Below are 26,801 nucleotides of genomic sequence, written 5' to 3'. Positions count from 1 at the left end.
TACATCATTTTTATATATATTGCTTACCAAAATATTCTCTAGATACATATTTTAACACTGTACACAAGTTAATAAATGTCTTAATGAAACTCACTAGAAATATATTCAAGCTGGCTCAACACTAAAAATTTAAATCTGCATATAACATGGGGTAAGAACTTTGATAAATTTAACATCAGTGCAGCTGCAGTAGTCAGTAACAAGAAATTTCTGCCTGTTAAGAAGTCTCCTCTTCGTTAAGGGTTTAATATGTCCTGTGTATTGAAGATTCCTCCTCTGAGCAAGCAGCTTCCTTCCCGAAGTTCTTCTTTATGAAGGACTTGGATTTTAAGAGCTCAGCAGGTTTCACCAAAGCAGCAAGGCTTTAGTACTGAACATACTCAGACTGAAGGGACTGTGCAGAGAAGAAAAACTGATTAAAACTCACTGGGGAGGTTATATTGGTATGTAATATGCATTTTGCACTCAAGGAGTGGAGAAAGGACAGGAAGGAGGAGTTAGAACAAGATTAGAGAAGCGTTACAAGTCCTTTAAAACAGCACCTTAAAGCAATACCTTAAAAATGTGTTGGGAAAACAGATGATTGCAGTTATTCTAATTGAATTGTTTCCATTTGTCCTGAATGACAATCAAAGTGCTACTGTAAAAAATAAGCATTATTTAGGTGCTGATTCAGGGAAAGGGAGGCAACAGACACGATATAGCTACTTACTGAGAAAAAACCTACAGCAGCACCATTATGCACATGAATAAATTTATGTAGGATTACTAAAACCAGATGAAAATGAAGCTCTGCAAATAGTTCATCTGGATCAGCATGCAGTCGTATCATGAAGAGGAGGAGAACATAACCTGGTCTACTGAATTTATTGCATTTCTGGTTCCATTATAAAGTAGCTTAGAGAGCATCCAAACGTGCTCAAGATGTCTCTGATGATTTTACAAGGGCCTGGAGGGGCAGGACAAGGGGAATGGCTTTAACCTGCCAGAGGGGAGGCTGAGATGAGACATTAGGCAGAAGCTCTTCCCTGTGAGGGTGCTGAGGCGCTGGCACAGGGTGCCCAGAGAAGCTGTGGCTGCCCCATCCCTGGCAGTGTTCAAGGCCAGGTTGGACACAGGGGCTTGGAGCAACCTGCTCTAGTGTGAGGTGTCCCTGCCCGTGGCAGGGGTTGGAGCTGGGTGAGCTTTAAGGTCCCTTCCAACACAAACCAGGCTGGGATCCTGATGAATAAGAAGTCTTATCTGAGAGAGGTTTGCACTGTACTAGTTATAAACAAATAGCAAATAAAAGCCTCAAATCATATCTTAAAACTGCATCAATTCATCAGAATGAGAGAGAACCACTGGAGAAGAGCATGAATCCCAAGAAAGCTCAGATCCTTGGAGTCTTCCATTTTCCCACTATTCTTAACTACTCCGTATAGAAATGCTCTTTGTTACACATAGTGAGAAGTGCATAACAGATATATAAACCTTTAGAGCTCTAACTAATGCCACAAACCCACTTTTTTCTGTATCTTAGGTCTCGGTGTGCATTTCCAAAGTTGTCTTTTAAAAGCATTTTCACATCTTGAAGATCTGAGACCATCTGGATATTCTTTCCTAGGTTTAAAAAGTGCTGTCAGCATGTAAAGATTTGAATACCACTGACTAAAAAGGGTCTGTTTTTAGCACTGAATGGATTCAACATGAAGGGTATCATTTAGTAGAAAATACTTTACTGCAAAACTAAACAGAAATAACAAGTATTTTTTCATCATAGGCTCAGAATCACTGTGGAATTGCCAAACACAATAATAGAAGCTTTTCCCCCCACTCCATTCTCTAATAATCCTTCTGGATTATTAGCTTTGGGGAGAGCACTTGTCAACCTATTTATTGTATGTGTAAGAGCGAGGCAGAAGGAGCAGCCCTCAAAGCTTACTCGTTTTCAGATGTGCATTTTAATCACCAGAAAGATTGTTACACCTAATCAGAGCAGCATTTGAGATGGATCCTTCAGAACTGAATTCCAAGTGAAGTTGATTAACAAACATTAAAAAATGCATGACATTTAATTATCCACTCTCCTATGTTGTGCAGTACAGATTCATTTAAGCTTGGACAGATGAAAGATGACCAGAAAGCACTGTATGCTTCTGGTGAGCCTGGGAACACCTAGCCATTAGCTGACAAAGAACTACGAACCCCAGCCCTTTGCTTAGCAGACAGTAGTAACCAAGAATTCTACATCAGGATTTGAATAAACAAGCAAGAAATCCATAAATGAAAGATTCTGAAGTGTAAACTTACTTTGGTTGCTTTTGCAGTTATGGAATTTGTGCCTTTAAATCTCTTCACATTGTCCAAAAAGATTGATTGTAATATTTCAAAGCCTGTAATTGTGATTTTTTTTTTTCCCTTTTAAAATCTTTTGAATTTTCTATTTTAAAATTTACATTCCTACCTCCTATTTGCAGGGCCTCAAAGTATGTCCTGTGATTCTGAAAGCTTTATTCGAAACAAAAGACCCCAATCCACCTTTACAAGGCACATGCTGGTATTTAACAAAATCTCATTTAAAGCAGAGGTAAAAATAGAAGGCAAAAAAACCCAAAGGAAATTGCTGAACTGCAGTGATGAGAGTATAAAACTCAGCTAATTGAGTAGGACTTTCAGCGTACCCTCACAGTGGTCCTATGCAAGTCTTAAGCTTGTCACTTTATACCCAAGTATCAGATGTTTAAACAAAGAATTAGCTCCACTGTAGTTAACTATATCTAATGAAGTTCATGCTCAAGCAACTGCTTAGATCACTATCCTTCTTCTTCAGCCGGAGGCACGGAAAGCCTCCTGGAAGAGAAAAGCCACAGATCCTCCTGGGCATGAGAACCGTATTCACAAGCATTTAACTTGAGGACCAAGCGAGCTGTGAGTCAGCTTTCAAGAGAGAACCTCCTGAGAGCATTTCGACTATTTGTTAGCACCTGAATATGGACTTTTCCCAGAGAATTGCAGAAAGTAACGTCAGAGTTTTGAACTGAGCATCAACTCTCCTAAACCTCTGCTGCAACAGGCGAGAATTACCCCGAGTCCACAAGATGCACTAAAATAAATCTATGTTACGCAGAACGCACAGGCACTTGAAGTAACCCTTTGTGTCTGCCAGATGTCCAGATCAGGGAGATGCACTGGTGTTTGTCTTTCTTTTTTGCAAAGGCTGTCCTATATTCATTAATGGGAAGCTTTTATTAAGAGAAACATATGAAGATGATGTATATAAATTTTAAAACACTGCTAACACTTCACTTTTTTGAGCATTTTCCATCTTGCCAGTTTCCATGACAGCTATAGAAGCAAAAGGTGACTCATCCTAAAACTACCCAGTTACACTCTTCCATAAAAATACATTTTAAAGAGTGATATTTGGATTTATAACGACTGTAAGAAAAAAGCCAAAGTCTTATTGTGGTACCTTAAATGTGATTCTACTCGGTAAGAATATTTCTGCCAATTATAATTGTGAGAGATTCTGTTTAATCAAAACATCCCATTTGTAAATAAAGCATTTCTTCTATTTGGCTAGAATGGCAAGCTGACCATTCTGTGAAAATCAAGCTTTTTTTCCTAGTTCATCAGCACACAACAACAGGAACGTGATAAAAAGGAAATGGATCATGAGCTCCACGGATGAAGGACAAAAACCATTAGGAAAAAATAGCTGACAATAAGAGGAAGTGAGAGTCATGTCTGGGATTTGTCTGTGGAACACTAGTATTAATAAGTGGGTTTTAAAGATTCTCATTATAAACAGAAAAAAGAAAAAGAGAGTATTAACTTCTCCAGACTGAAGAAACAAAAAAATATGTACTTGCGTTGCATAAAAATGTAGTTCCCAATGTCCTCGCTAATGAGATTGAAGAAAAATAATTAGAACTGCAATTTTACTGCCCTAACCATTATAAAATGCTCATGCACCACTTGTGCTGATAGTTAACAAACTTAGAATGATGATTTTCTAAAAGCAGAGTACCTGTACGATTACAGATGGATAGCTGGAGATCTAACTCGGGCAAGGGAGATTCTGCTAGTAAAACGAGGAGGAATAGAATTCATATCGTTCAGGAGTTCTTTGATGTGATAAATTAAATGAATAAACATCACCAGCAGTGTATGGAACAGGCTTCTGTCAGGTACAGCATCTGATGTGCTCCAATTAGAAAGAAGTGCAATGTAATGCAAACACTTCCAGCAACAAGACTGAGGGTTAGCTGTCAAGAGTTCCAAGTCATTTCAGCATCTAAAGCAGTCAAGTGGAAATCATTAAGTAGAAGTCTGCTTTGAACAGAGTTCTGCCAACCACTACTGGTGGTGTTAAGGCTCGATGCTACTCCATATTTTGCTCAGAGCTCAACAGCACTGATGAACATCACCAAAAGCAAAACAGCTGGATGTCAGTGGTTGGCAGTGGTGAAACACAACATGGTCCGTGGCTGGTTAATGGGTCCTATTAAGAAGGGGGTGGGAGTGAGGGGGAAGATGCTGCTTTTCCACAGAGTTCCACATAAAACATAAACAGGAATGCAGGACATTGGGCTAAAATACAAGTCAGTGCCTCTCATGAATTCCCAATGCATTACAGTTAACAAAGCCAACACAAACTATGGATTTCTAAGCAGGACAGCACCGAGGAATAGCTTTCTGGACCTGAAAGATGAATTTAAGTGTTGCATCGACTGCTTGAGAAGGGATTTTCAACACCTGTAAAAGGATTTGAACACTTTCCTAAAGGATCTTTGAGCCAACTTAGCTTATCAGAAGACAATCGAGTTGAGATGACTAGCATGAAATACTTTCCTAACAGGAAAATAGTGTAATAAAGGACTATAACCATGACACAATAAAGAGATACATGTTTCAGATTGAAAGTGAAATGACTGTATTCAACCAGTGGGACTAATTACCAAGAAAAATTATACTGTGTTCAAAATAAAGCAACATCAAGATGGATCTGTATTAGCCAGTAAGTCAGAGGCTCCCTACCAGACAGAAAGCATTCAGAGATTAGATGATCAAATAACCTACTCCTGTTTTACACACCATGACATCCCAGGATCTGCACTCAACTCAGTCCACTGTACTTAAAGCAGGTAACAATTCAGTGCACTCCACTGCAGTTGTGACAGATGCACAAGGCCATGTGGTGTATTTAGCAGCACATGCAACGTTCAGGACGTAGTTGAAAATCATCTTTCAAGCAGGAAAGCAGTTTAGCCATTGTTATTCTGAAGTAAGGTTGCCTCCCAGGTAACTCACAAACGCCCTGGTTACACACAATGTGTATTAGGTGTTCAAAGGCACCAGACTGGCCACACTCAAACCCAGTAGCAGGTACAACACTAAAACTTTAGAATGAAAGAATTTGTCAGTGATAAGGAAACAGGAGAGAAAGGTGTCATATTCTGAAGTTAATTTTATATGAAGACAGTTTAACTTCCAGGAGCTAAAATATAACACTCAGAAGTGTTGGTACTGCTGAACAGAGGCTGGCAGGTTCCATTAATTGTGGGGGTTTTAATATTCTGTTAAAAACACAGCACTTTATGGTTAGTAGGATACAAATCTTTTCAAACCAGATATTGCAAATTATTTGTAGATTTATAGTAGTAAATATGTTTATTTTTCCCTAAAATACCTGAAGTTATTTCTGATTTCATAACCGAGTTACGAGTTTCTATAGTCTCTCTTTTCTGCATTTTCAAGTTGCATTAATTTCTCCACACACCCTCTTTATACAGACTTTCACACAGAAAAAGGGCACAAAATAAGCCCAAAGCAGCACAAAGGAAGTGCTGCTCCATCCCTGGCACTGTTCAAGGCCAGGCTGGACAGAACTTTGGGCAACATGGTCTAATGTGAGATATCCCTGCCCATGGCAGGGGGTTGGAACTGGATGGGCTTAAGGTCCCTTCCAACCCAAACCAGTCTGGGATTCCATGATCCTAAGTTGTCGAGGAATGAAAGCTAAAATAGTGAGACCATCAGAAATACCTTTCTCTAAAATACTTTTCCCATTTGGTATTAGAAAAGGACTAGGTTTCATGTCAAGTGGACACATCTTTCACATGAACCCTATCCGTAAGACTGCTGTACTTTTAGTGTGATACATACAAAGGCTTCTTTAACTCTGTTACTGCATGAAGATTAAGATACTTAATAAACTTATAAACTATGTTATAGATAATTTGAAATTTAAAGAAAACTAAAGGGCAAGAAGGTTCATAAAAAAGATAGCAGAAAAGGTGTTAGCTGAAGTTCAGGAGTCATTTATTTTCATGAACCTCCTTGAGCTAGATGCTTGAAAGAGGTGGAAAAAAAGCAGATGAAATGAGAATTACTTTCGAAGGCAAGAGACAAAGTTGTTGTTCAGAAACATGAAGTGAGAGGATCACACTGGGACTGTTTTGGGACAGCTCTGCTGGCAGAAGCAAGGAAGATCAGCATTGCTCAGATGCCTGACAGTGCTGTTGTAACTATGAACTTACAGGAATTCATTGATTCTGGGATCGTGCTGGAGGAGTCGTAGGGCCCATAAAGGAAGGTTGATGCATACTCATCTGTCACGGCGCTGGGGAAACTGGTTGGGCTGCTCAGGCTGCTGCCACTACTGCTGTTTCTGTTGTACAAGTTGTTGTTCAGTTCATGGTTATTGCTGTGAGGCAGCTGCAAGCTGCCCTTCAAGTGGCTGGAGATATGGCTTACAGAAAGACCTGTCCTAGAGGACGATGATGTCAGTTTGCTCTCATCATCATCTGAAGCAGCGTACAGGTTCCCTAGAGAACTGGCTAGTCTGGAGTGTATGGAAACACTGAATAGAAAACACATATGGGGAAAAAAGAAAAATACACACAAGATATGTACAGATACATACAGAAAAACAACAGACAATTCAGAAGACATTCAGTGAACAACATAGACCATTCTGGAATTATTTGCGTTCATCTTCTAGCTCTCAACTAGTGAAACCCAGAATTCTTTGTCAGGACTTCCCAAACTTGGCTTATTCAAGCACTACCATGGCCAGCTTTCACCTCTGCCAAACTATACGCCCATGAAGGAGGTTGTGTTAAAAGGTTTAGGCAGTGGCTGATCTACAGGGAAGTATTTTGTGTACATGGAGCAGTTTAAGAACTCCCCTTCTGTTTCTTGACATCAGTAATGTGATAGAAGTCCTCAAGTAACCAAGAAGTAGCATGATAAAATTTGGGAAGAAAAATAGGGTGCCCTGAAATACCTCTTCAGTTATTTTCTTCAAGTGAATAGTTGTGCCCAGAAGTTACTAAAAATGCATCAATCATTCTAAATTTCACTTAACATCCATCATTACGTAGTAAACCAGAAATAATGGGTTCATGAAATTAAAGATCACTCAATATTCTTCTGTCATTAACAGTAAATAGACTCGTGGGAATACTTGATATAATCCCACCAAAACTCTCATGCCAGCAGCATAAGTTTTGGGGGTTTGTTTGAGTTTTTAAATCTGCAAGCAACTAAAGTTTGGCTGGTGGAACAGCAAATCACTCTGGAAGTAAATTTAACCCTTCTTACACCCAAGAACAGCAAGCCCTTCACAGCCTGCATACGTGCTTGAAAGCCATTGTGTACCACTGAACCAAAACGAGAAGGAAAAAACACCCAAACCTTTTAAGGTTAGAGCCTGAGGATGTAGAAATTCTGCTTATTCTTTCTGCAGATGGTGAATTAACTGCCATCACCTTGGAGGCCTTCAGAGGAGACATGGATCCTTCTGTGCTACCTGAAGTATTGAGTCTAAAAAGAGCGCAGAGTTTTAGTGAGAAGCAAGGGTTGTATCATGAAATATACACCTCAGAAACACACAGAGCCTTCTAGCCTGGTGCTTCAGAGTGGTACTCTAAAAAGTGGGAATTCTCAGGGTTCAGTGCTAAGAACTCAACAGTGAAAACACATCCGTTTGCCTGGGTTTAAATCTCTTTCTAATAGACTCTTCAAAGATCCCACTCAGGTTTGTCCCCTGCTGTACCACATTGTGCAGCTGGAAGTGTGGGGCACTGGACTACTCAAAAATGCCAGCATTAGAGCTGGCCATGTTCACTTACTAAAAGCCTGCAAATAAATAGCCTCACAGTAGAATGAAGTTCTCTCCATCTTTACACCAGGGGATATTAGCAGCAGCAGCTCTTAAATGATGAAAAACCTTGGGTACAAGTCTCCAGCTACCAGCACAGAATGATACTGAGCAGAAATGGCTTTCATTCCACACCAAGAAAGGGTAAATGGACACCTCCAAGGCTGGACATCTGGAGTAATCTGTTTCCAGAATCCAGGTTGGCACAAAAGAGAATGTGTTCCTTTCAGTATTAATGCTTTCTACTGACAGACAGCTTATCTTACATGCTGTACTTTAGGTGCAGTGGGGTAAAGGACACCATGAGACTGAATTCTCTAACTCTTAAAAATTAAGTCAATTTTCACTCTATTTTTTTGGGTGGCACGGTCAGTGCTGATTGGAGACGAGCAAAGGTCACAAATGAGCATGTAGAAAACAAGAAGAAACTAATGGCTTTATTGGCCCCACAGAAAGTTCTGAGCAAAGCCTGTAGTAAAGTACCAGTGAGGACCCTGTATGAAAAGGTACTGAAACTCCCTCTTTATTCTCTGAAGAACAGCACTGGTTGTATCCACTAAGCAATACCTCTACTTCAGCTACTAAACCACACATGTGATATGCAGACAACACGTAGCCAGTTTAGGCATTTGAGACAAGTAAGTTTACAGAGAGAAAGTGGTTGTGTGTTAACTGGTGGGCTGGTTTTGGCTGGGATAATTAATTTTCTTCATAGCCTCTAGTATGGGGCAGTGGTTTGGATTTGTGCTGCACACTCTGCTGATAACACGGGGATGTTTCAGTTCCCACTGAGCAAAGCTTACGCAGAGTCCAGGCTGTTTGTGCCTCTCACCCCACCAGCGAGGAGGCTGGGGGTGCACAAGGAGCTGGGAGGGGACACTGCTGATCCCAAGGGACCAAAGGGATGCTCCAGACCAGATGGAGTCACGCTCGGCACATACAGCTGGGGAGGGAGGAGGAAGTGGGGACGTTCAGAGTTACAGCATCGGTCTCCCCAGGTAACGGTTACGTGTGATGGGGCCCTGCTGGCCTGGAGGTGGCTGAACCCTGACCATGGGAAGGGGTGAATGAATCCCTTGTTCTGCTTTGCTTGTGTGCGTGGCTTTTGCTGTCCCTGTTCAACTGCCTTTGTCTTAACCCGTAAGTTGTTTCCCCACTTTTACCCTTCCCATTCTCTCCCCCATCCCACTGGGGAGGAGCGAGCAAGTTGCTGGCTGGGGTTAAACCACCCCCGTTACTCATCCTTCACTGCAGAACACCATCGACACTAGAAAACGTGAGTGAGGAAATGACTCGTATCCCCGAAGCGGAGCTGTACCCCTCTGTCCCTTACTTCCCACCAGCATTTGCAGGTGTTAAAGTCTGTTATCAGAAGTGTGAAATTACTGATAAATTGGTGTGATAATTAAAAACACTGAAAATACAAGCCCTGAGTGGTACCCACGGAGAACTATAAAGTTAAAGTTAATACCTGAAAGGTTGTGATCGTGACCTGGTGTGTAGTTTTGTGTCTTGCAGCCTAAAGAAACAAAAGCAGCAGTCTTTATCAAACCATAAAGAGCCTTCCCCCTCTCACAAAGCAGACTCCTGTCTCATACTGGCTTTAAAGTAGAAGACTGACAAGAGTTAGGAATTATTGACAATCATTGTTTCCATTTCCAGTTCAACAACGGAGAAGTATTGCAGGTTTATTTTCACACTTCCCATTTTTACTGGGTCTGAAAAGTTTCACATTTCTATAGGGAGCACAGAGAGTTCACTGAAGAATATTTTGAGGCAAAAACCGTAAAGTGCTAGAGAGAAATCTGAAGGTTTTGAGGTATTTTTTACTTTGCCTTTTACTGCTACATAGTAAGCAGGTAGCCTGAACAGAAAGAGACAAAGAACAGAAGAGAAAGAGACAGAAAACCATCGAATCTGCAACTAACAGATATATATCTAGAGAGAGTTCCACCACAGAAGGTGGTGCAACAACCAAGGCCGTGTGCTTGCTTCAGCACTAGCTGAATTTCACATTGCAGCTTCCCCCAGAATTCATTAACACTTACCTCAGAGCTCCAGCTGTACTAGAACACGTCCGTCTCCGAGTTTTTAAGGCATTGAGCTTATCTCCCTGCGTCATGCCATCCTGAGCTTCCACATCTGCATTGTCTTCAAGCTCACCCTGGGAAAGATGAAGCATACAAGCAAGGAAATCCATCAGATCCTTAGCAGTAGTTTCAAAGTATTGAGCATCTCCTTTGCAAAGACTGTGATTTGAAAGGCTAATCCCTCTGCATGGATGGGGCACTGCTCTGTCCTTGCCCAGCTCAGTAAACTCTGCCACTCACAAACACGCTTCCACAGAGGCTTTTTGCAGGATTTGATCTCAAAGTCAGTCTAGTGCCAATATTTATTGACTTCAAAGAAGTGGGCTTTCATAGGACCTAAAATTCAACTCCTTCCTCCAGGACTATTTTTAAAGTTATCCTTAATGTGGAAGGGAAGCAGAGGAATATGAAGCTACACAAAGCAAGGGGAGAACTGTAGTTTTTTATTGTCAAATGAAACCAACTCATACCAGTTACGACAGACTCACAGAACCATCAGTGTTGGAAGGGATCTCTGGAGATCACCCAGTCCAACCCCTTGCCCAAGGCAGGGCCACCCAGAGCAGGGCACACACACAGGGACGTGTCCAGGTGGGTTTGGGATGTCTCCAGAGAGGGAGACTCCACAACCCCCCTGGGCAGCCTGTGCCAGGGCTCTGACACCCTCAACATAGAGAAGTTCTTCCTCATGTTGAGGTGACACTTGCTGTGGGTTAGTTTATGGCCATTATGCTTCATTTGAGCTCAGACAAGTGTTTGTTTGCATTACTGCAGTTCCTGTTGTGCCTAAGTGACCTTGCTGCTCTGCAGAAAACAGAACAATAGTGAGTGCTTTGTACAATCTGCAGTACCAATCTAGCCTGGATATAAGGCTGACGTTACAAATGACAGCAGATCCTTCGGGTCAAGCTGTATCTTTTCCTGTTTCCTTCTGCTTCTCTTCCCCTGAGTCTTTGTATTGTGGGTACACTACTTTCTATGTTAATTTGGATGAATGGACTTAGTGAAAGTAGCTGCAAGCCAGAAGAGCAAGAACAAAGATACATTCTGTTTTCATGACCAAAACTTGCGACTTCACAAGGGCCTGTAGGGACAGGACAAGGGGAATGGCTTTAACCTGCCAGAGGGGAGGCTGAGATGAGCTCTGAGGCAGAAGCTCTTCCCTGTGAGGGTGCTGAGGCGCTGGCACAGGGTGCCCAGAGAAGCTGTGGCTGCCCCATCCCTGGCAGTGTTCAAGGCCAGGTTGGACACAGGGGCTTGGAGCAACCTGCTCTAGTGTGAGGTGTCCCTGCCCGGGGCAGGGGGTTGGAAATAAGATGAGCTTTAAGGTCTCTTCCAACCCAAACCAGGCTGGGATTCTATGTTTAATAGTTTCTGCCATTAACCCAGACAAAAGGTTTACAGGAGTAGCAACACAATAAAAGTTAATCCAATCATGTGAAGGTCCAAGTGTTGCATTAATTATAGGACAATATAAACATTTTAGCTAGATTTCATTGAGGATTATCTGCTAGGCCACTGTTACCTCAATGGTGGTAAACTCTGTTTCACTGTCTTTCCATGCCCAACAGTTACTGCATGAGCTGTTCTGCCCTCTCATTCTGAGACCATATGCATATGGGGGACTGGGAACATCAGTTTGGTTTGAGCTTCTAGAGAGCCCAGTATAATGAGGTTTTGAAATATAATCACATATCCAAAGAGATAAAGATATAAGTTAAATGTTTTGAAATCTGAGTGTTAACTTTAATATGACATCTGTAAAAAGATTAAATACACATAGTACAGAGAGGTTTACAGGAGAAGAAAGTGGCACTGTGAGTTTGTACTGTGAACCTGTACATAAGCTGCTACAAAGCGTACAGGTAGTTGAGTTACCTGCGAGTAAGTTGCCTTGAATACTGGAAGCAGTAAAGTTGTAGCAGTAGCTCAGATTTGAAGACTACTTTTACCCATACAGCTGTGTGCCAACTGTTTTCATCTGGTGTCCAAGATCATCCCTACACAGTGTTACATTTTCCATTCAGAATCTAGGTATTTAACTTTATAGATCCCAAGCCACAGACTTTTTATATTCCATAATACCTTTACAGATGATGACAGATGATGTGACAGATGCCCACGACATCCCTGGTCTTTTACATCAAGTTAAGGACTCTGTCAGCAAGGTGAAAGCTCTTTAGTTATTACAGAGCTAACACAGCATTGATCAAATGCATAGTTCCTCTAAACTGCTTCTTACAGATACTGTAGGAAACTACAGTTCAAGGGTTTGACTCACCCAGAACACACAAGTATGATCACGTTCATTCATGTTTCATGCCTGTGCTTCCAAGAAGTAACTGTAAGGTCCTTACCCTAAATGTACATATCTCATCAGTAATCCATATGATAAAGGGAGGGCCATCTATACGCTCATGCATTGTTAGCTAGGAATTTGGAATAAATACATTTTCAGGAGGAGAACTGATTTGGTTTTTTTGCAATCACCAACTGAAACCCCCAAAAGAATGACTTGAACTAATGCAAGTTTTTTGAAGTTTGAAGAAATACCTCCATCAGTTTAAACCAGAACGTTTGAGTTGTGAAAAAGCAACTGAATACTAATACAAGCCGAAAAAAATTAAACATTATCTCAAGCTAGTTATTAACGGATCAACTCCATCTCTGCTTATTTGAAATCTTCCCTACAAACTCCTACCTGCCTGTATTGATCCAAGTCTTTCACTTTATTCAAGCTGTCACTGATTGAAATGTCCTTCAAGCCACAAAGAACTCTGTTAATGTTTCCATCAAGGACTCGCTGTTTCTGCTTTGATTGGATGAGATCTCCCTCCAGCCATAACATTGCTTGCTTCCTTTGGGATACAAAACAGATCAATTCATATCAACAAAGGTGCAGCCACATAAACCCAACAAGTAAGCACGCTACTCTTACAGGTTGCCAACATTTGGATCTTCTGTACATCTTTATCTGGAAAGAAAAAAATTGGAATGTCTATCACAAAAAAACCCCACAAACCCCAACAAAGTGGTTAAAGATAACAACAAAACACCCCAGAATCACCAAACAGGTCTGTAGCCATCACAGAAGTATTACAGGTAATGAAACTTGAACTTAGAAACCCCAACTGGGTGAAGAGATGAACTGAATGGTAAATACCATTATACTGCAATGGTATTTTAAAGGCTTTTAAAACACAAGTTAAAGATTCATTTAAAACAATGCTTTTATGTAATGTGTAGAATGAGCACTTTCCAACGTGTTATTAGCATGAGGTTTGTGAGTGTAAAGACACTGTGCAGTCAAATCACAGCTGACCTGTACAGAGGAAGTGGTTACAGCCATGTAAAGGGGAATGGGTCTCTAGTTCAGTTTGCAGGATATAGAAGAGCACGTCTTTCACACATAATGCTACAATGTGCATGGGCCAAGCAGGCTTTTGTTGATGTGACTGTGTTATTCCTGAATAAGGAATTTTGCTTGCATTCATGCTAGTCCCATCCGAAAACTGAGACTCTATTATATATTAGTGTAACAAAATGAAAGTCTTATACTGAACAGAGGAAAAAAAGAATAAGGAATTCAGTCAGAACATACTTGCACTGGAAGCTTTTCTGTCTTTGACAGTCTTCTGGCAAAGCTCAAGGGCCAAGCAGCCTGAGCCAACTGCCTAAACCTGCTCAGTAGCATAGGGAAAGGTAAGCACTTCCAGAAGAACTTCACTACCTTCCAAGAAAACAGCAAGAGAAGGGAGAAGGACAGGACAGAGGAAGAGGCACCATCTCATATTCCACCTAACAGAAGGAGCCTAGAAAACATGCTTGAATCTAGAGATCTCTGAAGTCTTCCAGGATTAACTGCATTCCCAGTAACAAACTGACTTGATAAATACTTGGGTGGGAGAGTCTCCACAAAACCCTACTCAACCCCCCTGTTAGACCTCGGAGAACCTGGAGATGAAGCTCTGACATTTAGGAATGTTGGGAAATCCACGCGACAAGACTTTCACTTTTTGTCAGATGCAATTTTGCAGCCCCGAAGGCAAGAGATTTTATATCAGAATGATGCAGTTGGTGCTGGCTCCCTCTTTCTCAATCCCATTTTGACACTACTGGTGACATTCCCTGGATTTTGCCTGATTGTCACAACAGGTACCTATTGCCATGAGGCCAATAGAAAACTCTTAATGAACAATACTACAGTGTGAGTGAAATAAATCTGAAGGAACTTAGCCCATCTATAAAATCAAACCAAGCATTTATATAACCACTGCAGAAAAGACACGGGCCCTGCTTTTGATATCTTTCAAGTAAACTGCACTTACTAACCACACTACCTATTATCTCTCTCAATTTTGCTCTATTATGGAAGTTATTCTTCAGAGTGCATCATCTAAGCACCAGCACAGAGTGGAGAAGTTCAATATGCCTTCAGTGAGCACTTCTGGTTTGTGAAAGCTTGTGATTCACAGTAGTTTGACTAATGGCAGGCCAGATGTCAAGTAAGGGAGTGCCCCTTCAGTTGCACTGGAAAAGAAATAGGAATCCTCATTCACGTTATGAATACTCATTTCTGTTATGAATTACAGTAATGCTGCTTCTTTCTCCCTGATATCTGTTGGATTTTAAGATGCTCTCTACAACTGCCTGGCAGGAGGATGGAGTGAGGTGGGGTCAGTCTCTGCTCCCAAGGAACAAGGGACGGGACAAGAGGAACCGGCCTCAAGCTGCACCAGAGCAGGTCTAGATGGAGCTGAGGAACAATTCCTTGCCCAGAGGGTGCTCAGGCATTGGAACAGGCTGCCCAGGGCAGGGCTGGAGTCACCGTCCCTCCAAGTGTTCACACCCTGGGTAGACGAGGCCTCAGTGCCAGGGGTTAGTGGTGGCCTTGGCACTGCTGGGGAATGGTTGGACTGGATGAGCCTAAAGGTCTTTTCCAACCCAGGTCATTCTCTGATTCTATGCAGTGTACGTTTTACTGTATTTACACAGCATCTAGCAGAGTTCTTGGTTTTTTCCCCAAAATGAGACAAATTGTCCTGGTTTCACCTGTGATAATTCCCTCCCTTAGTAGCTGGTGCAGGGCTGTGTTTTGGCATTAGTCTGAGAATAATGCTGGTAACACACTGATGTTTCAGTTGTTGCTCAGTAGCACTTACCCTGATCAAGGACTTTCCAGTCTCTCATGCTCTGCCAGCAAGGAGAGGCACTATAAGCCAGGAGGGAGCAGAGACAGGACACCTGACCCAAACTGGCCAAAGGGGTATTCCATACCACAGCACGTCGTGCCCAGTACAGAAACTGGGGGGAGCTGGTCAGAAAGGGGCTGATCACAACTCAGGGGTGGGCTGGGCATCAGCCAGTGGGTGGGGAGCAACTGTACAGAGAAACACTTCAGTTTTGGTTTTATGGTTTTTCTTTTCCTCAGGGGTGTAAGGGGGGAAGAGAGGTGGGTGAGGGGTGGCAGTGTTATTCCTTCCTCTCCATTTCTTTTCATCATCATCATTCATTAGGGACTGCAGTGGTAGGACAAGGGGTGATGGGTTTAAACTTAAACAGGGGAACTTTAGGTTAGATCTAAGGAAGAAGTTCTTCACAGTGAGGGTGGTGAGGCACTGGAATGGGTTGCCCAAGGAAGTTGTGAATGCTCCAGCCCTGGAGGTGTTCAAGGCCAGGTTGGACAGAGCCTTGGGCGACATAGTTTAGTGTGTGGTGTCCCTGCTCATGGCAGGGGGTTGGAACTAGATGATCTTAAGGTCCTTTCCAACCTAACTATTCTATGATTCTATTATTATTAATGTATTAATACATTTTACTTTTATTTCAACTATTAAGCTGTTCTTACCTCAACCTACAGGGCTTCACCTTTTCTCTGACTCTCCTCCCCATCCCAGTGGGGAGCAGTGGGTGAGCGGCTGCGTGGTGCTGAGCTGCTACTGGGCTTAAACCTCTCCTAACAGTGAAAATGCCTCCAACTAAATATCATCATGGTATCAAATAAAAAATACCAGCATAAGTATTGCTGGTATATAAGTAAGTAAGTATATAAGTAAATGCACAATGTAGAAACCACCATGAAATTAAACTTAACGCCTACGTCTTCGAGGCCAGTGCAATTTTGTCTTTCAGTTGCAGTCAGGATCAAACCTTGACTCACCCATTCAAGTTACCTGCACATGAAATGTTCTCAACCCAAAGTATACGGTCCATTTTGAGAAAAGCTGTATTAAAACCATACCTTAATTTTGCTAAGGACCATTAGCTCCAAATCAGAAACACTTCATACATTACGCTCGGAATCTGAAAGAGCTCAGGAGCTGTCCGCTACATACTTAATCCTTAATCCCAAGAAAGAAAACCCCACAGCAATTATACTATTGTGAGATTAATTTTAAGTGTCATCATAGGCTATATATGAACACAAACACGCAGAGTCTCGAGACCCTCTGCCCCTTAAGGTGACAAAAGGCACAGCACCCCAGAGAAAACGACTGTTAGTAAGTTTGAGTTCCATCCCAAGTTGACTAACCTTAAATACACCGCAACAGGCAGTAACATACGATGTCAGTAGACAGAAAGTAGATCCTATATAAAGTGCAAGATGGAGAAGGATGTAGAGAAGCAGTTCATTCTTAGTAGCAAAGAAGGTATACATACTCTTCCAAGAAGTGTTGCTGGGGTCCTATAATAGAGCCTGGTCGACATATTCTTATCCAAGCAATGGCTTCAGCATGTGTGAACTTGTAGTGCTTCATTATGTAGCAGGCAATCAGCGTTCCTGTTCTCCCCAGTCCAGCTACAGAAATGCAAGTATCAACATTCACATACAAAATCAGGAGCATTTCCTAAGTATCCAATTAAAGTAGGAGAAGATTTCTTTACAATGTTATTCACCACCTTAATATTTGAAGAAAGAAATTCTGTTCAGTAGCCCATTTACCACATAACTGGATTTCAAGGCTGCAGATCTAAGAACAAACACATCATGCTTGTAAGAAGTTCACAGGGTTCAAGAACGCATGGAGTGGTGATCACTCTTGGGATTTGCACAATTCTACTTCTAAGTTGGTTGTTTGGGGTTTTTTTTTAAAGGCTGATATTATAAAAGAAGCAATTACCAAGCCATTGATATAGAAAATTATACACTGCTCAAAATTCTTGCTGTTTCTACAGATAGCAGTGAATAGTTCTATAGCTTGGTTTCACAACAGAGCTGATCCGAGAAGAAAAAGCCACTGGCTGAGGAGACACGTGCTGCTCTCTGTTGTGCTGTGCACATGTATGTGCAGCTTGATTTGTAAAGTGTGTGTGTTGGCCCTCTCAAAGGTACTTTGATTTTGGTTTTTACTGGGTTTACGAGTAGGAAGTTTAGCAAGTGCATATCTAAATCACTAGAAAAGTGTATTATATTCCTTCAGCAACTAAGGCTGGAGAATAACAATCTACTCCTGCTGATCACTAGTTTGTTCTCTCACTCACTTAGCAGATGTCCAGCTTATTAATGCCAGAATTGCAGAGTTCTAGCCACAGTAGCAACTTGTTAGCAAATAAACTTATCTTAGATACGCATGCTTATTGTTCATGGAAAACTTATGAATAGCACTGTTCTTGTTTCAGACCAGCAAGACATTTGTCTCCACAATGTCCTTACACAACTGCAAACAGAAATCAAGCCAAACCCTTCAAATCCTTTGTTAATCATCATGATTAAGCGTGTTTTGTGGCTGTTTTGCTGTAATAGGCAGGTTTGAAATGCTGGCATCACAATAACTCACATTAACTTGAAACGAGAAGGTTGTGCTCCACAGAAAAATAGACAACAGTCCAAAAGCACAAAGAAAACCTTTCAGTCTTTTGCATTTCCTGGCCAATGATCATAGTGCTGTGACAGCATAATGCAAAAGAGAAACCAACTCAAACTCATGCCTTCTAGTGGTAGTAAGAAAAACCAGGACAATGAACAACAGATTGTCAGTTACTGTAGGTAGTGGCGTAGGATGGAAAGGACACATGAAAATAACAAATATTTATCATATATTCAGTCAAGTATCATAAGCAAGATTATTGTCATGACTGGAAAGCAGTATTTTTAGATGTTTTATTTCTGAATAAACTCTACGGATTAATACTCATCTGGAACTTCAATGTGGGAAATAACAGCGCACACACCTTTACAATGTACACCAATAGCCCCATCAGCATTCTCACAGATGTTGAGGAACCTCTGAACTATACTGTCACTTGGTGTGCTTCCATCTGTGAAGAACAGGTCATAATGCTCAAAGCCAGCATCAGTGAAACGTTTGGCCTCATAAATTTTTTTGTTGAGTCTTATGATGGATGTGACATTATGTTTCTTGAAATAGGGAAAATAGGCTTCAGGTGCATGAAGAGGATAACCTATAAAAGGAAGAAGCACAAGGAGTAAGTTGAAATTCAGCAAAAGTCTGATTGGAGTTTTTAAATGACTGAGTTTAGCTGAACCAAATCTCTCCTTTCCCTCTGTTGGTCAAGTTTCTCTTTTTTATTCCATTAGGATCACACAGGTTCTTTCCATTATGCCAAGAACCTTCAGGAGTAAAGGCAAGCTTCTTTTTACAGTCTTTCCCTTGTTACAGTCTCCTCTGCTTTATGCAACTTGCCTTTCATTCTGCATATTTATTGTATCAGGTTCCAGGAAAAAAAGAAGGGACACGAATTTCTCCGGCACTTTGTCACGGAATGGAAGCCACTGACCGTCAGAAGAACCGGAATTCTTCTAGCCAGGAAGAATTCCAAAACCTTTGGAGTTAAGCTCTATCATTGTGTACAAAGTGTTCACTGTATGATTATTTCTGACGATGAAAGTTAACCTATAAACCTCCCATCTTCTGCTCACTGCTGCAGGTGCTGGAAACAGGACAGCATTACGATATGCACCATACCATTCTCCAGTTTGCTTTTTGGGTGTGGTCCACTAAATGCCAGAAATTTTCCGGGAACAATCCAGTTGAAGTCACCATTTTCCACTCGCTATAAAAAAATGTCAGGAGAAAAAGAGAAAAGCATTTTAATACCTGTACAGAGAAGGTTCAAAAGAGTCAATCTCGAGTTTGTTTTTACTTGTCACTATGTTGTTGCTGCCTTAAATCAAAACACTTCAATGGGAATAGGCAGCTTATCTATATGGGACAAACTCACCAACTTCATAAGCTGCTTTGCAGCAATCTCTCCCTAAAACGAGACACAAAGCAATTTTGCTGAAGTTCTCAAAGAGAAGCAGAAAGACCCTCTCTCTAAGCTACTTCTCTCTTAGAGGTTTCAGCAGTTTAAGATACCTACTTACAAAACTTACAAACACCAACATTCTTGTATGTTTTAATGAAAGAACGTGGAAAAATGCTTCCTTCCCTTCCCTGTAAGGTGCTGGCTAAAAACCCCAATTCACAGAAAACAAATTAAAACCAATTAGGCCTTAAAAACAATTCTAATTTCCCTCTAGAAACCGAAATCTACATCTTGGCATAAGCCCTGAAAAGCCAATAATCACAGAAGCAAAGTATAAATCAATTAAAACCACTAAATTAAGAACGGTTTCAAACAGGAGCTTTTGCATTTCTCACCCACTTTTAAATAAAACCCTCAAAAAGGCTTTTTAAATCCTGGCAGTGCCAAAAAACTGGAAGCTTCTTTGGAAACGTGTAACTAAAGTGCAAAACTGCCTTCTTTTATCCTAACTGGAGAGCGCTCGTTCCTCATGTAGCAATACAGCTCTTCTCAGTGTGACTTCTAAGGACGTGGCACTCAGTTCTGCTGCATTATTAAGCTTATGTTTTTAGCTCTCAGCTGCTCAAAACATCCTAATGAGTGAAAGGAGCTGATAACGGACATTACTGTAACCAAGTCACCCACTGTTTGCTTTGCGAAGCCCATTAGGCTTGCTCCAAATGTCCTCACAGAAAGAAATCTGAAAGTGAACAAGGTTGCATAAGGAGCAGTGAACCCATCTTCCAGCCAGGTCAGGACCCTACGAGCACCCGGATTTGTGTCACTAACTGCAATGCCAGCACTGGAGCACCTCTGCCCCTTCAGCAAAGAAGTGTTGTTCAGTAAGTCAAATGTACTTTTGTGTCTGTATTACCAGCTTTATTTGTGAAACAAGTAGTTCTTTATAGCTACATGGGTTACTTGAAATATTAAGCAATCTGAACTGCAGAGGTATCTGTATATACTCAACACCACATGCAAACAACGTTACTATTGACAGAAGGAGAACTGGAGTATTTTAGGTCTAGTCCAACAAAAGGGGAATTAGCTGCCTTGATCATGGAGTAAGGTGAAAGAGCTACAAAGGTGCAATAGAATTTCCTTTAGCTGTCCCCTTTAAGTCTTATGCAACTTTTCTCCACAAACCTGACACAATAAAACCCTGGAACATTTAAGGGTTCTGGAATGTAGCACAGGACATATGTAAACGTACAAAGCTGCCCATGAAGCATAAAACCATAGAACACTGCAGACAGACTACTTAAACACCATTCACACACACGTGCTTTTCACAGCCTGAAGTAATGTTCAGCATCAAACAAAATAAAGAGAGACCAGTCAATTATTCCAATACTTTTTTTCAGGCAGATTAATGCCTAATCCTAAGTTTTCCCAACCACCATTTGTGTTTAGGCAAACCTTTTCATTCTGTACATAGAGGAAGCAAAACCCCAGCAATTTCATACTTTACATTTTAGTTACTGGTCATTGAATTTTGGTAGTTCAGCAGAGACTATTCTAATTTCTCAATCTAACCATTCTGGAACGTTTCAGTATTGAACTCCTTCTACAAATGCTTGTAGGTGCAGTGACCAGCTATATGCTACAGCGGGCCTGCTGCAGCCAACATCTACTGTAGAGATGTGTGTTGCAAATACAGTTTTTCCATCGTTTATTCCTCTCCTGTCTTCACCCTCTTTCTTGAGGTATGTCCTATAGCTGTGTGTGTACCACATATGCACTGAGTCACCTGTATCTTCCTGCTTTAAAACAGTTCTTTACCAAATGTTACAGACATTTAAGAAAAGCAGTTGTCCTTATTTGATAATGGAAATATCCAGTTTAAGGGAGTAAGTTTTAAAATGGGTGTTTTCAGACTAAGCAAATTTATTCTCAGTATTTCCATGTTTGCTGAAACTAGAGGGGCTGGGAGGGAAGAATACTGGCTACAGTAAAGTAATACAACTCTAACCAGAGGTTAGTATATAGGCAGATATAGCCTATGTACTATATACTAGTACATAGATATAGCCCATATACTAGAGGCACACCTCTAGTTCATGTATTTTTCTCCTTAACCAGTGCAGCTTCAGGAATTTAGGGGAGTTCTGAGGACAAGGGGTCCAACACAACCAAGGGAAATGGTAGGCAGCTCGTGGAAGTGTTCTGGGCCAGCTCTAGGTACAGCTTCTGTACACAGCCCAGCTCACAGCTGCAGCATGGGCATATCTCAAAGGTTCTCTGCAGCAACAGAGCTTGAGATAAGTGTTTACTATGAGCAGATAAAAGTGTGTATGTTAGATAACAAAGTCCTAGAAGCATCTAGAGTCAAACAAAGTATCTACTCTTCAGTTGTGGGTACTGTATATTCTAACTTAGTTCAGGTATGAGCTTTCTGGGACTTCATTAGGGAAATATTTGGATGTATTTTCATTCCTGGAATGCCACATAATCCATCCTTACCACAAAAAGCTCAAAATGTGCTTCATCTGTGCAGCTATTAAAGAAAATATCATGTATTTGGGACTAACGGCATCTCAGGAAGCAGCTCAACAAGTGCTGGAAAAACCCCACAGGCTCTGTGGGTCAGCTGGGAGACTTGGACCGTATCCTGGGGGAAGGCTGGGAAAGCATGAAAGAGATCCCAGAAGCCAGAAGGGCTACGAGAAAACAGCAGAGTTATTATGTGATGCACTGAAAGGGCAAGGGTATTCATCCTACAGGTCTTCCACATGCACACAGGTTTGGATGGACATACCTTACATATGAACACTGGGTTTTAACTCGAATTCAGATGCATTTCCAGTGTGATTTCAGTTGTGAGGCCCTGTATATTCTAACTTACTTTAGGTAAATCAAGCACATTCAACTCATTATTAAATGTACAAACCTCATAGTGTTCATATTCATCCACATCAAATGTCTTAAAGTCAAAAAATCCATGCTGCAAGGCCTAAAAGGCAACAAGGTGTCAGTTTATACTGAAATATTACATAGAATCTAATTTCATAATAGTGTTTTTGAGAATCAAAACTAAAACACTAAATGTTTCTGCTTTTGGCTTAATGAAGCCTTTCTATTAAGACAACATGACATGTTGCACAGATTCACAACACAGACAACAAGAACTCCAACAATGTCACTAAAGCACGTCAGGCTCTTTTTTAACCTTCCAAAGACATTACAATGGGACATAAGGTTGTTGCATATCACTTAAATCATCAAATTGATTCCCCCCTTTCCACCATGTACATATGTTCTTTATTGTAAGGCAGATGACAAATTAAAAGGCAATTCCCTTTTTGTCATACATCCATTCAATGATTTCTATGCTGAATATGTTTTCATGCAGCTGGACATAAAATATAGACCGTTTAGTTTATTGCTTTTCTCTACTTAACATGATAACTCTGACTTTATCAGCATCATACCCAGGCAAAATGGCACATGCAGAATACAATACTGTGTATAACCTGTGTTTTGTGATTTGCTTTTAATACACATTCCACTGATAGAATGACTTTCACTAGACTCCATTAGCCAGGACTTCTTACAGGACTGAAAGAAGTCAAGTTTTGTATTTGATTACTCACTATTATTAAATATGCCCATTTTGTACCAAAGGTTTGTGTCTTAATACCACACCAAAACCCAATTCTGTGAATAAGGAATTCACAGCCCAAACGTCTTCCAAGGAATAGGTGGAAGACAGCTCTGCAGGATATATTTATACTCAATCTACTGCATTGTGAGAAGTACAGACATTACACAACGCTCTGGGATTAAGGTGTGATAAAACCACACCACAGATCTCTGATTTAAGAAAACAATCATCATCCCTCTGCCATTATCTGCTACATATTAAGCACCTTTTGAAGGCAAAACAAGAACAGCTTTGTTATAGACTGGGGCTGTCATGAAACCCAAGGTACCAAGAGGTCTGTCTTAACCGGAAAACCTATTTCATTTCAGCATCGTTGGCTGGCTGCACTCCAGAATTGTAGGCCCCCTGTATTACATGTATGTAATTCAAACACCAAATTTAGCCAGGTAGATTGAGATCTTTCTGTAGATTAAGGTTTTTGCTCCAAGTGTTTTCTTCCTCTTGTAGCTGAATTGGACCAAAAAATTCCCTAAGAAATTTTATGGGAACAAAGGAGGAAAAATTGATGTTCAAAGTCCTTCTGTCGAGTTTGTTGCAGATAAGTTACAAGGACTGCACTGCCTGCTTCAGAGAGCTTCAGGAGCTGTAGAATGCCACACAAATTAGAGTCTTGCTGTTAACTGACAGCTCCTTTCCCACCCCCACAGAACTAAAAATATTAAGCTGGATCTCTCTGTTTTCAATCGTGAAGAAACACTTGTTTTGCCATACTTATAAGAATTACAAATAATCTGCAAAGTGTCTGTACAGAGCTGCTCACACAGCTTGCTCCCTTCATCAAGATCACTGCAAAATGATGAACAAGATCTCAGCTTTACTTAGAGTATGAAGTATATAACACAAGGTTACAAATTAAGATGTGATGTTATATTTTTAACGAAGCCATATTGGAGCTTAATCTTCTCCAGGACCAGGCCTGTTGAAAGTGACACATCAGAACACCAGTAAGATACATTGGTTTTCATTCTTTGTGAACAAGAAGGAGAAGATTAGTGTCAAACACTGAACCAAGTGACTGGGGGGCAAGTTGGGACCAAATGCTTGCAAGGATAGATCAGATTAAATCACAGCACACCTAGGTGTCTGTCGCATTCGACTTTATGAACCTTTGTTATTCCCTTTTACCACTGGTCATAAATGATCTATTGCAAATCTATAGCAGATCTAGTGCACTACCTTGCAGCGGTAAGAACAGCCAGGCCTGGGGTGTTTGCAGGTTCTGATTCAGAAGGTCAAGTTCAGAAAGCTGCCAGAGACCAGGCCAGCTAGGTAAAGGTGTAATCTTCCCCCATTGTCACTACTTGCAGTCCTCAGTAACTTAGGCTTCATGACAGCATACACCTCAATTTACAGCTGCTGCTTTGAAACGAGATCTTCTAATGTATTTTAACAGTATTATTCCTTCTTAAAAGTCAACTGAAATCTGTTTTGCTAAGGAAGAGTGTCATTACCTTATTTATTCCCTGCAAACAGTCCAAGATCGTAAGATTGTATGTGCAGTTCCCAAATGAAGCATCCCTGTGGATTTAATACAAATGAATTTAACATACACAGGATTATTTGAAGTAGTCAGGGAAAGGCAGCACACAACAGAATACGTTCAAGTTATTCAATCCTCTCTGAGATTCTGAATTAAAGTTCAAAGAAGACATCTTGTGAGAAGCTTGTTGATGCAAAAGCACACTCCTACCGAAGATGCAGCTCCGTGTAACTGCAGTTAGATACTGCAAAGCATTTCAAGTGCTGTTTTACATCAGCTAACTACATGCCCTTTACCAACTTATTTATGCTGTCCTGGAATAGGAAGCTTTGCATCCTCTCTTAATCGTGTAAGGATAGTGGTAAATAAAGCAAGACTTGCTTTAATCATTACTCAAGTCTTCATTGAGTTGCACTAACAGGGAAAGGCAAACAGACTACTAGTTTGGATTTCATTTACAGGCTCTTGTTTTGATGTCTGATTACAGATGTGATTCAAAAATACCCAGATATAATTAAATATGAAGTTACTTAACTTCAGTTCTGCCACTATGAAAATAACAGTTTCTCTTTAGAAGATGACAGGATACCCCAAAGCAAAACATAGTTAAGGGGTTAGAAACAGCAGCATAAAACCAAATACCACCACCAAAGATTATCAGCAACAAATGCAGCGTGGCAAGAAGACAAAGTACTTTTCAAAGCATGCTTCAGAGCAGTTTGCATTTTAGCAGGGTTCTCCCTAAGCAGATTATTTCCATTGAAGAAATCTTTTCTAGTGTTGCTCTAAGCCATCTTACCCAGAGTGCCAAGAACTGCAATTTAGCAGAACAGCAACATTTTAGGTCTCAGCCAGCTACAGCTTTAATCTCTGATTGAGTCCAAATCGCAATCTTTCATTGAAAACTTCCCTTTGTTGGTAGTCTACTTGCTCTAAGTTGTATGAAGGTTTTGTATCGATGTGCTCCTTCACTTCCAAGCACTTTAAGACTAGAATATTCTCTGCCATTCTTTAAGAGCAGAGTAAGTAGCTTTGAGCAAGCAGTGTTGACAGGAAATGCATTTAAGCAAATGAAAAGCTCCAATTCTGGTAATGTCCTATTACAGGCAAGCTATTCTAGAAAAGCCTTCAAGTGATGAGAGTATTAAAAACTACTCAGTACAGTGTTTGAGAATCGAACTTTCAAGCGTGAATAAACCTTCAAGAACCAAATCCAACAAAGTACTTTTACAAAACGAAAAGCCAGAAAGTATTTTCATTACAGTAGAGAAGCAGAACATACCGAAGCTGCAAAATATAACTTAACAGACACTGCATTTTTGGCAGGAGAAAGTTAGATAACATCATTTTAGCACAAAAGGATTTTAGCAAACAAAAGGGTCTTCCAAGCAAATAAAAACTTAAGGCCCCAATGGGAACATGTAGAACAGAAAAGCTGTAAAAGCTGTAACTGTTTTCTGAAGGGGCTGTTTGTGAGGAAACAACAAAGCTGAGACCAATGCAAACCACAAAATTAACTGTTTAGAGAAATACAAATGGAAGATGTGATTGTAGCAGATGTTCTGCAGTACATGTTCTTTTGCTATAGCAAGAGTCTAGTTTTTATTTCCTCTCTAAGTACTTCTTCAACTGATAAGGAAGCTGATACTGCAGTACCTAAAAACAATGCTGGGGAAAGCCACATCATCTCTAATCCATTAACAGCAGAGAGCAAGAGAGAGAAGGGAGAGGAGAAAGGGAGGGAAGACACTGAACTCGACCTCGCTGTGCAAGGTATCGCAGTTCCAGATGTGCAGTATTCATAGCTACAGTGCCCACAGGTAGCTGTTCCCAGCGAGGTGCACATGGGTGCTGACAGCTACCAGCCACTGCTACATCAGCCATGCCTCAGCCAGCTCGTTCCTGCCCCTGTGCACCTCACCATGGGAGTAGGTGCGCTCTGCCTGGAGGAAACAGCGCTGCGGCCACATGCCATCCACACACGGTGGAGTAACAGAAAGACTGAAAGGCAGCACAATTCAAAGTAGGCAAAGTTTGAGAATGAACAATGGAAAAGCTGTTTAAATCAAGCTCACATTCCCAGAAACTCGAAGAACAGCACTATTCTAATGTTGGGGGGTTTTAAAGGAACACAAGACACAGAGGCAACATCTGAAAACCTCTCACACC

The 26,801-nt window shown here is 41.0% G+C and overlaps 1 protein-coding gene across 1 annotated transcript in view; it reads right to left on the bottom strand.

Annotated features, from left to right (window-relative positions):
• Positions 1-364: 364 nt before the first annotated feature.
• Positions 365-26,801, bottom strand: part of LOC104407743 (dual specificity protein phosphatase CDC14A-like) — a 57,532-nt gene continuing 31,095 nt past the window's right edge. Inside the window, exons 5-15 of the mRNA XM_010017111.1 lie at positions 24,604-24,670; positions 22,379-22,441; positions 19,167-19,254; positions 18,412-18,642; positions 16,900-17,038; positions 12,941-13,097; positions 10,198-10,313; positions 9,621-9,668; positions 7,684-7,812; positions 6,531-6,847; positions 365-396 (exon numbers count right to left, since the gene is read on the bottom strand). Coding sequence (XP_010015413.1) covers positions 365-396; positions 6,531-6,847; positions 7,684-7,812; positions 9,621-9,668; positions 10,198-10,313; positions 12,941-13,097; positions 16,900-17,038; positions 18,412-18,642; positions 19,167-19,254; positions 22,379-22,441; positions 24,604-24,670 — 1,387 coding nt within the window. The remainder of the gene's footprint in view (positions 397-6,530; positions 6,848-7,683; positions 7,813-9,620; positions 9,669-10,197; positions 10,314-12,940; positions 13,098-16,899; positions 17,039-18,411; positions 18,643-19,166; positions 19,255-22,378; positions 22,442-24,603; positions 24,671-26,801) is intronic.

This window comes from Nestor notabilis, unplaced genomic scaffold (assembly GCF_000696875.1).
Source record: "Nestor notabilis isolate BGI_N333 unplaced genomic scaffold, ASM69687v1 scaffold396, whole genome shotgun sequence".
Classification (NCBI taxonomy): domain Eukaryota; kingdom Metazoa; phylum Chordata; class Aves; order Psittaciformes; family Psittacidae; genus Nestor; species Nestor notabilis.
Note: the sequence above shows the minus strand (reverse complement) of the source record. Positions and strands in the feature narration are given on the sequence as shown.